The sequence below is a fragment of the Pangasianodon hypophthalmus genome, chromosome 1, assembly GCF_027358585.1.
Source record: "Pangasianodon hypophthalmus isolate fPanHyp1 chromosome 1, fPanHyp1.pri, whole genome shotgun sequence".
NCBI classification, from domain to species: domain Eukaryota; kingdom Metazoa; phylum Chordata; class Actinopteri; order Siluriformes; family Pangasiidae; genus Pangasianodon; species Pangasianodon hypophthalmus.
Genome location: NC_069710.1, coordinates 4600166 through 4612231, shown reverse-complemented (window position 1 = coordinate 4612231; position 12066 = coordinate 4600166). Strand labels below are relative to the sequence as shown.

General features: G+C 38.5%; 1 protein-coding gene across 9 annotated transcripts in view; it reads right to left on the bottom strand.

Annotated features, from left to right (window-relative positions):
- The window catches only part of adgrb1a (adhesion G protein-coupled receptor B1a), an 84372-nt gene that overhangs the window by 4142 nt on the left and 68164 nt on the right, over positions 1 to 12066 (bottom strand). For 7 of the 9 annotated variants that reach the window (XM_026913804.3, XM_026913805.3, XM_026913811.3 and 4 more), the window contains 6 exons: positions 11626 to 11711; positions 6610 to 6708; positions 4840 to 5011; positions 4612 to 4707; positions 4473 to 4512; positions 1583 to 2208 (listed from right to left, as the gene is read on the bottom strand). In XM_026913804.3, the coding sequence (XP_026769605.1) occupies positions 1583 to 2208; positions 4473 to 4512; positions 4612 to 4707; positions 4840 to 5011; positions 6610 to 6708; positions 11626 to 11711 (1119 nt within the window). The remainder of the gene's footprint in view (positions 1 to 1582; positions 2209 to 4472; positions 4513 to 4611; positions 4708 to 4839; positions 5012 to 6609; positions 6709 to 11625; positions 11712 to 12066) is intronic. The other 2 variants (XM_026913808.3, XM_026913812.3) reach the window with 1 other exon arrangement.

Here is a 12066-nt window from a genome sequence, read left to right as displayed (position 1 = left end):
GATTTTTTTTTTGTTCTGCTATTTAATTCCTCCAGAAAATGCTCTTGACATGGCATGGTTTATTTCTAAGCCTTATTTCTTAAGCCTAATGATTCCACATGTTCTTTCAGCATTATCCTTCATATCCTACATATATAATAAACATTCACATAAAATCTCCGAAGGTGTCCATTAGGAAAAAGGGTCAACTATTAGTCAAGTGTCAAGTTAAGTGTAAATAACACTTTTATTATACACTAATTAGAGGAGAGAAAAGAAAGAATGAGAAAATAAACCAGGCATGATCGGAATTAAGGACATAACCATTAAACAAGCCTCATGTTCACTTTGAACACCATGAGAGTTTTATGATGGTGCCTTTTGGCATGTATAGTTAAAACACAGCCATTTAGAAAACAACCCTGTCATCGGCATCATGAATAATTCAAGCTGCGCATCCTCTCTTAATTAAGCTACACACAAACAGTGTCGCAGTAGCTAAGTTTCATCCTCATACAGCCTGCAGGTAGGCTCACACTGATACACAGAGTTTGATTAACACTCATTCACTTTTCTGCCTGGTTAAGCTAAAGGCCACAATAACCTTCTAGTAACTCATGAAATGCTACAAGTAGTGAAATTATTTGGCATGACTGTTGATAGTGTTTCGCGCAATAGATGCAAATGAAGTGTATTCAAATCAGCTAACTCTTGGCTCAAGATTATGTTAGACACTCTTCTCTATGGACCCAGCACTCCACATGCTGCACTTAGTGTTAATAATTAAAAAAAAAAAAAAAAGCTTTATAACTATTTAGGTCTTGTAACATATCATAGCTGGAAAAAGTAGCAGTGTATTTGTAGTTATATCATTTCTATGTACAGACTGCAGGCAAAAAAGGCCAAATCTGATCCTTTTCCTCATGTGTGATGGCATTGTGAACAGTAACGTACACTGAATCTGACGCTTTCAATTTCAGTTTCAGTCAGTTTCATATGTACTGAAGTCTAGTACATAGCTGATATGTGGCAATTTGTGATTGACGCTCATGAGTCTCAAATCTCATGAGATTTATGCACACTACAAAAGAAAACACACACTGCCTGGATTTCGCAGGCGGTTAGGACAAGTGTGAAAGCTTCATGCAGCGAGTTACAGGCTGTGAACTGCCTTAAAAAATAATCATTAACAAACAATCTATCAAAATAATCAATCTATCTAATTCTATTTTGTCGTTTCACATGATTGATCTCACACTCAGTATTCAGCTAAATTTTGTCAACAGTTCTCTTCTAGTCATAACTGTTGTTGTTTTGCACATGAGGGTCAGTTGAAGAATGTGAAATGTTCAGACTAGCAGTGTAATTTGAACAACTTAAAAAAAAAAAAAAAAAAAGATTTATGTAGTAAATTGGAACTGTATTTAGGCACAGTAACATACACATAAGTAAGTAAACATCACCACTAGTAAATTGTTGTACAGCACACTCTATGATAGTGACACAAAAATAGATGAACTCTAATCTATGAATTCAAATTTGGAAACAGCAATTTACACTCCTAGATTAACTTAATATACAGCCTTATAAACTATAGCCTTACCTCTAAGGAGCTCATGGACAGTGTAGAGATGGTCTCGCTCTTCGTCATCATGCCTGAATTCCCTGAGTCCACTGGCTCTAAAGCGCTGTTAGTCCTGTGTGACTCGCTGGAGATGTTCTGCAAGGGGGAGTCCTTGTCTGAGCATGGCACATTCACTCGATCAGCAGGAAAACTCTTTAGCCCATATCCTGGCACAGGCTCTGTGCTAGCTGTGTTGCTCAGATGGATGAGTCTGGTCTGTGGCACATGCTCGATGCTGATGTTGTACTTGGAGTCCTCTTTGGTTGGCTTGGTCGTCCTGAGGGTGGTGGCAGTGATGGTATTGTTGTTGTAGCCTTGTGTCACTCCACCTCCCTCAGACCCCACATTGTCCCCTTCCAGTTGTTTGAAAAGCTCTCCATCACATACGTAGATGGCCTTGGCACCAGGCAGCTCAGTGCTGATGCCCGCCGTAGCTCCTTTATCACGGCGCAGAGTGAGCGTGTGGCTGCCATATTCTGCGACGTTCTGCAGGTGCACTTTGGCCATGCTGGCAGGCATCGTGTTGAAGTTAGAGCCTTTCTGTACTGTGAGCTGCTGAGAGGTCAACTTCTCCTCACCCTGCAGGGAAGAGCGCTTACCAGGACCTGGGAGAGAAAACGACAGGGCATCAAGATCAAGCTAGAGATAGATACCTTTACAGAGTCAAAGCAAAAATCCAAAATTACCCGCATCCTGTGGGTAAGGGTTAAGGGTTAGGGATAAGGTTGTAGGAGGAGATGGATTAGGTCCAGCTCCACCAGCTGGACCTAATCCATCTCCTCCTACAACCTTATCCCTAACCCTTAACCCTTACCCACAGGATGCGGGTAATTTTGGATTTTTGCTTTGACTCTGTAAAGGTAGAAGGGGCTGGATCAAGTTTGACTCCACCCCCTGGACTTTTGGTTCTGCAGCAAGAGGTACTTGTCAAGATCAGTGAGCACCACATTTAGCACCACAATCCTAGGCAAAAGTATGCAGAATAGCTTAGCAGAATAATAAAAAAAGACAAACAAAAACAACATATTATATATATTTTCACCAGGGGGTGCAATTAACACACAAATAACTTTTGGGTGCATCCATTATATTGTAGAAATGTAGCTAGAAAGTTTACCTGGCAGGATCTCTATAGGGGTTTTCTATTTATAAAACATGCCAGTAACAGATACTTTTTGCAGTTTTAACATATATATCAATGTCTTTGCTATCACTACCATAAAAATGTATAAATGTTTTAAATAAACATCACATAGTTATCTATAGACTAATTAGATTAAGTTACAAACTTGCATAACATTTGCTAGCTAGTAGTGGCACAGGAATCAGCAGTTTTATGATGTGTGGCCACAGAAACCACTTCATTACTGCTAAGCTTTCAGATAGATCAATACATAGCCTAAACTTGCTGAAGGAGTGGCCTTGCAATGATCCCCCTCCCCCATTACAATGGTATGATAACCGTACAACACAGTGTCACAGGTTTTGATGGATCAGTATCTGCTTAATGGATCAGTGTCTGACATTATTTCAAGATCCAGAGCCTATCTCAGTAACTACTGCAGGGCACAACGCATGCACATGCACACACACACACAGAGACACGCACACTCATGCACACCTAGGGGGAATTTAGCGTAGTCATGTCCTGTTATTTTTTTTTTTTTGGAGTTGGGAGGAAACTCCATGCAGACCCCGGCGCTGTGAGATGGCAACTCTACCTGCTGTACCTCTCCTACTATAAGATGGTGACATTAAATGACATATTGCACTGCAGCAGCAGGGAAAACATTTCATTTCGCTGTGGAAATGATGTTTGTACTTCCAAAAAAAATATGTATTTTTAATATTTAGTAGCATTATTCAAAGGATGCATCATATATCTATTGTGATGTAATTATCAATACTAGTATAGATTAACATTAATGATATAATTATAACCATAAATCAAGTTTACATTCCTAATCCTTAATTTTACATATTTATTGTTTTATGCATTACACTTTGCCTGGAAGATAACAGTTCCGTTATGGCTGCTTCAAATCTCAATCACGACTCCTGGAATGAGTATATTTTTTATTCGTATTAGTTTATATGGAAGACATAACCAAGCTACTAGAATACCTCTGTTTATGACCAGTTGTGTTTAAAAACCAAAGTAGCTTGCTATTTAACATAGCACACTGTACTCAGCTTGCTGCATCTACTCGATTTAGGAAAATGATAAGAAATGTCTTTTGGAAAATAATCATTATGTGCTAGAAGCTCGTGAGTGAAAGCAACACTGCCAATGACAACAATGACAATACAAGCAGATGCTAGTGCTGTCACTATAAATACATTCCTGATGCAGCCATCTTGATGCAACTGGCCAGATCTCCATGATAATGGACTATGTCCATTCAATTCATTATAACTGTAACACACACACACACACACAGAAAAATCGCTCCTTAAACACACTGTCAGCCTTGCTGTGTGTCTCAGCCATGCTATGTGGCTAGATGCCAGTGTGATATGCCGTCTACAGAGATAATCAGATTCACAGCTCTGATGGATATCAGAGAAGAGAGTGCTGTTTGATGGCGAGACGTCGAGAGGGACTTAATTAGGAGCGGCGGATCTGAGACGCAACAAGGGACAGGCAGCCCTATTTACCTGAACATTATAACGCAGCGGCAAGCACACTGTGGCTCTCAAGGCAGAAATTGCATTATGGGTATGTAATATGGTGTGCTTCTTGTCAAAACAGCCGGCCGCACCCTTAAGAGGCTGTCACAATTGCAATGGCTCTCAGTATGTGAAGCAGTTCGAAAAAAGAAAGCAACTCTCACTAGGAGGCACTGAAATATCTAGAATGATGCCGTACCTGATCTGCAAGCAATGTCAACGTCCTTCTCAAAGTCAGTCTGAGGAAAACACAAGAAGGCAGTTTTAGTGGAAAGTGACAGAAGGGATATAGTGAGTATACTGACATCCTTACTGTGGAGTATTACTGATTTAATTACCATGAGCTGCGCGTGACCGTTCTGGAAGGATCCACCCGAGTCGCCATTTCCGTCTTCTTGGCGGTCAACAACTCGACACTTCACTGCTTCTTGAACCTAAATTACCATATAAACAGAGGTCAAAACCTGACAGAAATCTCACACTGTATTTTTGCACAAGATTTCATTTCTCCTATTGGCCAAAAGATACAGTCAGTCATAGGTACAGTTTTGCCCGTATTTGCACACCTCTCTGCGCAGGATACAGTGCACCATCACAATGACAAAGCCCTCAAGGGAATCGAAGATGGCGAAGAGGATCTGGAAGAGAGCTGAGCGGCGGTCAGTAATGGCCAACACCGCAGACATCCAGGTGAGCGCTAACAGTGGTAGAACCACACATGAGCTCCACAGAGATGCCCTGCAGGAAAGGAAGGGAAATAGAGACGGTTCAAAACTACAAAAAGGGAAAAGTTTACAGATAAGCACTCCTGCCTTTAGTGTAACCTTAACATGCGATAGATAAAATACATAATTTATTTTCCTATTTCTGTTTTAGATCTATTAAGCATTCAGTATTTCAGTTGATTCATCAGCATGAAATACTCAATATGATTTTAATATTAGCCTGTGTTGCCAATACCCTTATGTGTATGTGTGTATATATATATATATATATATATATATATATATATATATATATATATATATATATATATATATATATATATATATATATAATTAATAAAAAATACATTATCAAGACATACAGGGACATACATCCTGTAATTATATTCTTATATGCATGTAATTCACATATACAATATGCATGTATGTTTGTATATGAATGAAAACATGGGAGGAGGAAAAGCAGGTAAAAGAGTAAAACAATCTGAATAAAGGACTATGAAGAACCTAAGAGAAAGATAAATGAAAAGGTGGAAGAGAACATCATGAAGGAGATTTGACACAGCAATGGACATGAAAAGCTCCCTGTCCTCATCCATAGCATGATGATAAAATTGTCTTCAACTTTCTTTCATGAATTGTATCTACTACTATTATTATTATTATTATTAATATTATTACTACCCCAACCAGTCATTTCCTTATTTTCAGCCACAGGTAAACTGAATTGACCCATGAACAGAAATATTTATTTTTATCTATTTTTATATTTATACACAATTTATTTACTATTTATTCTGTGACCTCATTGTGGGCCTGTGTATCAATAAATAAAAAACTAATATAAAACTATTTCAGGTAACATGAGGTCACAGAATATAATATATATGACAACCCCACACATCTACTATATACATAGACACTTCATTGTCTTCCTCCTTTCTGCATGTACACACACACGCACGCACACACACACGCACTGCAAATAATAGACTACTACACAATATCTGAACAGTAATTACAACACAATTTTTTTTCCATACAAAAAAAAAAAATTCTCTGTTATAACTCTATAATATATATGAAGAGTAACTCCTGAGTACTTCTAGATCTAGTGTTAAGGCAGTAAAAACTGCAGTGTTGTACACAAAGTTTCCAGAGAAAGACAAGACTCCTTTGTCAACCTAAATGACTTTGTTCAAAAAGGACACCTTTGTCCGAAACTTTCTGTTTCACTGCAAACTTTGTGATCTACACTGCAATTCTGACTATATATTGTGCATAAACTCAACTTATGTAATGACCTATCTTGCACTTTTATCTCTTCTGTTAACAGTACTACATATATACTCATGCATACAAACACATATATGTTAAGTTCTTAACATTTTCATAACCTCTGGTACCATATCCTATTTTTAAAGTATCCCCTAACATGAAACATGGGGGTGTTTCTCACTAGCTCCCTCGAGGAGACGAACCAAAGGGGAGTGGAGAATGTATCAGGAGAAAACCTGAACCAAAGAAGAGTGAAGTAAGAAATAAGCAGGAAAGGAAAAGAGAACTGAAGGTCGAGCGGTAGAGAATTGGTAAATAATTAGCAGGACTAACATGGCGTTACTGGTAGCTGTGGTGGAAAGGTCGGCCGACGAGATTACTCCGCACTTGGCACATTTGAGCGTCATATTGTACAGTGGCACTGTCATCTGACTGCAAAGTCAAATCAACACACTGAAAATACACACATTCACTAACGTACATACATACACACACTGAACCTTTGGCCACAGAATCCCCTTTCCAGCTCTCTGTCAGGGCTATGGGGTGAGTTTTAGGGACAAGGGAAATGACTCTGTCAGTTTTTATGTTTATTAATTGGCCTGAGTCCACATGGGAGAGGTGGTGAACTACACTGGAGAGCTTAATAACTGTGCGACTGCCATTATTTATGGTTACATAGCTATTCTTAGATTTTAATTATTTGACATATTGAAGCCTATATGGTTTCTATGACTACTCAATGTTTCAATGCAGCTATGTGAACAACACTGAGACTGTCTTCATCACACTCTGAGTTCACAAGCTGATAACAATTTCTCACACACATACACGCCCCAAGCCATGCTAATATCATACATATTAAGCATACAAACACAGAAACACACACACACACACACACACACACACACACACACACACACACGTCTTCCTATCCTTAAAGGAACTTCCCTTTACATAATTATTAATGCAGCTAATTAAAGTTATGCTAACACTTAAATCTAATCCTAACCTCAACCTCAGTAGCCAAATGTCTCTCTTAAGTGTTTTTTTTTTTTTTTTTTTTAATAAAGTTTTCCTCTTAGGGACCAGCCAAATGTCCAAACCAGGTCAATCCTGTCAGGTTTTCCTATCTTTCTGGGGACATTTGGTCTCCACCAGGGTATAAATTTATACACACACGCAAACACGTTTGCCTTATCATTATGAGGACCTTCCATTGACATAATTATTAATTCAGCTAACTAAACCTATGACTACCCCTTAACCTGACACACACACACACACACACACACACACACTGCATCAACTTCATAAAGTATTAACAAAAGTGCATTAAAAAATGTCTGTTAATTTAATATAGCAACCGTCTCTTTATGAGTATACTCCAGTTCATTGCTCTTCTCAGAATGCTGTGAACAAATATCGTTGCTTTGTGTATATAACACAATGAGGTCACTCCAAACATCTCCAGAGACTGGCATGTTCACAAACAGAACTAAACAAAGAGCATTATGTACTCATCTCTCATCTAAAAAACGCTGCTCAGTTGTGATTCATACTGTTGCCCACAGACACAAAATGGCTACTTGCAAAATAGCAATTAAAGCCATCAGCAGGACATGGCTGTCCTCATGGCCAGTGAATCGATCCTGCAGCTGGCAGACATGTAGATTAAACCCCACATAATATCAAAAATCCAATTCCATGCTAAAGGCCAATCCAACCAATAAAAGGTGGCTGCAGGCGGTGATATTAAAAAGCAATCAGTGTTTTTGTGAATTACAAGGTCATTTTACTAGTCTTTATGGTGAACACTAGAGGCACTTCAGAAGCACAGCTTTACTGCAGAAGCACATTGCTGATCAACTCTAATACACAGCACTCCTCCTGGCTTCATCTCCCGTCGTCCTGTTTTTCAGATAGACAGTGTACACATGCTCCCTCCACCCTGCATCTCTTAAAGCTAGATTTTAAAGAAGCCAACAGGAGCTTCAGCTGCCTGAAGGCATGTGAACCAGTCTGGGATGGAGGTAACTGCTTTTCCGCCACTACTTCTAGCCTCCAGCAGTCTTATATGCTTATGCCTGATTTTCATGTTACTAAAACTTCTGGCTTATGATCTTTCTTAGGATCTCCATGAATCCTGATGGAGAAAGAAAGATCTACTGAAGAAATTCTAATTATATCAAGCGTTCTATTAAAAAAAACATTTGAATGTAGCATGTAAAATAGCTTTTTTCAATAGCTGAAAGGTGATTACTAAATGCGGATTAACAATGATAATAAATTCATACAGACTTTTCTCTAGACTGTACTCCACAGGTACTCAGATAAAATAGGTTCAGTTGCATTAAATTACTTGCTTATAAAAACTAAGATAAACATCTAACATGACTGAACAATGACAACAGTTACCTTTTAATGGTTAAACATATGTATCTAGTTTATGGCTATAAATAAGACAGTTTGAAGTGGTTATGTTTTGTTTCACACTGGCATTACATGTTGCAGAACCACACTGACTCTGACTCTTAACAGAGAAAGATTAACTTTGCATTTGATGCAAAGTGAATAAACGCATACTTCCCTGTCCATTCATCTTTAAACATACAGTACATTACATGGCCAAAAGTTTGTGGACCCCCGCCCATCACATCCATATGTGGACCTTCTCCAAATTTTTTGCCACAAAGTTGGAAGCACACAATTGTATAGGATGTCTTTTTATGCTGTAGGATTTAAATTTCCCTTCACTGGAACTCAGGGGCCCAAACCTGTTCCAGCATGACAATGCCTCTGTGCACAAAGCAAGGTCAATAAAGACATGATTTGCTAAGGTTCGGTCTAAGAACTCGAGTGGCCTGCACAAAGCCCTGTGTTTAACCCCACTGAATGGGCAAATCCTCACAGCCACGCTCCAAAATCTAGTGGAAAGCCTTTCCAGATGTGTGGACTTTATTATAACAGCAAAGAGAGATTAAATCTGGAATGGGATGTTCAAAAAGCACATAGGGGTGTGATTGGTCAGGTGTCCACAAATTTTTGGTCATGTAATGTATATAAAGGTTTCAATGTCAACTTTTCTTTACACAAGCCATGTCATCCGTTCACTAATCAGCCCAGAACTGGTAAATAAAATAAAAAAATTCTGTTAAAACTCTCCCACATCTGATCTAATCTTACTAGCCCTGTAGCTATTCGCTGGTCTGATGAGATGCCTCATGCTAAATACTTTACACAAATGCATGTGACTGGACAAGCTGCAACAGAGGATTTGCTACCTCTTTTTCATACATTTATCAGCTTTGCTACTATTTTTTTCAGGTAGTCAGTTCAGTCTGCTGAAATACCAGCTGAAGACCTGTGCTCAAGTCTACAGAGGGCAATAACTCTTTTCTATAACAATTAAAGTCTTTTCTATAACAATTCAATAGTTTGCTTACTATATGTGAGATGTTCCTTTTTTTTTTTACATTCTTTCTTTCTTTCTTCTGTGCTGGTTTAGTGGTTTCAAACACCAAAATACAGTCTATGAAAATGAAGTGTGTCTTCGAGTCCTTTCTGTACCACGTGCTGGTATTGCAATTGAAACTGCCTAATAATATTCACCATCAAATTTCTGTACAGTAAGAATGCATATCATTATTCTGGCCTTTTCTATATTTCTCTTTTGTAACCATCCTTTTCATTAAAAAAAAAAATCCCAACCTGCACTGCCATATCTCTGAGGTGTTAGCATACTAGCCATGTGCAGGTTCTGCACTGTGCTTAGTTAGGCACAGCACATATTCATTATTTTAATTAAGCATGCTATGGATTTGAACCTCTATGAGGCCAAGGGAGAGCCAGAGGGGGAGAGGGAGCCTTTAAAGGAATAGATGTCCTTCTGAAACTCAACGACACACACACATACACAGAGCAGAAGAGAGAGAGAGAGAGAGAGAGCGAGAGAGAGAGACAGAGTAATTTAAATGTACCTCCTGTTCTTATTTCTGGATTCATTTGCATTCTTTAATTTGACATAGCTAAATTTTGTAGAATCAAATCGAAACCTCGAGAGCCACTTAATCTGTCAAATGGACTGTGGAAAAAGTCTGAGAATTAATCTAAGGACCCTACCGAGATCTAGTAATACTGACATTAACCAAAGTATCAGGGTGCTCTGAGGGGCCTTTGTATGTGCCAATCAGTGCCCAGGTGGGCAGAAAATCAGCCCTGAGTGGGAGCAAAGGGGGATGCTGTGGTAACCCTGGCACAGAAAATAAATAAATAAATAAAGAGATAGATAGATAAATAAATAAATAAATCTGTCATAACTATCATTGCACAGACAGACACACTTGTGTCCTGAAAAAGAATTTGAAAAAAATGAAAGGAGAAACATGAAGCTGCTGGATGCAGAAACAATGGCAGTGAGGGCCATGCAGCAGCCTGCAAGCAAACATAAGCAGGTGCCCAGGAAAGGAAAGAAATATCAGAAAGAACAGTCCAGTGTCAAAAATAAATGCTATAACATAAATGACTACGGGAGTACCTGATTATTCATTTATGGTATTAATGATCTATGACTACAACAGAATAACTGTCACGATTGTACAAGCATAAGGTTAGACAATATTACTAATCCATACAGCACTATATTTAAGGCTATTCTCAGTTCATATTATGATCAGTAGCCCCTTTAAGTTATATGATTTAAAACGTGTTTAAATCAATGAAAGGTAATGGGAAAACTGCTCAGGCTGAAATATATTGATTAGATATATGAAATGTTAGAGAATTATTGTTTTATGTTTGCCTTTGCTGGGCTTGACTGCTTTCCTTTAAACAACCGTTCCCATAAAAATAATAATAATAAAAAAAAAAAAAAACAGGCATGGACATGTACAAATTTAGAACTACTCCAAATATTACTGCAGAAATTAAGAGAAGCTGAGGATACAGATTGGAAAAAAATCAAAGGAATGCAAGGCCGTTTACATGTGCTATGTTGCTTTTGAAAGGTCAACAGCCAGTCCTCTCTGATCTCTCCCCTGTCTCTACCCCCTCACTTCCCTCCTGATGTCTTTTGTCTACTTTCGTCTTTTAGAGACCAATAAATTATTCTTATTGTCTTGCTAAAACAAATGATGCATGTTTTTGTCTTGACCTTTTTATTCAATCCCGGTCTCTCTTTCACTCTGTCCATCTTCACTCGTCATCCCTCCCTCTCCTAGTCTACTCTTTGACTTGATCAGTGACTAATCCACTTTTCCTGTGTGCAGTCTTTGCAGGGAGAGGAACAGAGGCCTGGCTACTGAGCCTATATGCTCTGCTGTTTTGATGGATGTATGATATGAGGCATACCCTGCCCTTTCCTTCAGTTTCATATCAGTAATGCCGTCTTTGGACACCAGTTTGTTAAAAACCAGAATCCCGATAACCATGTTAACCTGGAGAAGAGAGAACACAGAGGTGAATGGACATGCACAAGACAAAACACTCTCACTGATAAAAAAAAATAATAACTGGCACCAAACATGATTACACAAAGCAGAGATTAACTCTCTAAATTCAATTATAGAGATTAGTCTATGTTGTTCTGTTTAAACAGACACCTAAATCCATAAATGTCTTCCACCAGATATTGTGCTGCAGGCATTCTGAGACTAGTGTTTTAGCTAACTCAAGGGCCAACATGGGCTCATGGGTTGTCTATTTATCTATCCCTTGCAAAAGTCTCATTGCCTGCCCTAAAGGACTGTAAATTTTTTAGCAGCTGGCTATGTGAAGAACTGGGAAGAATTC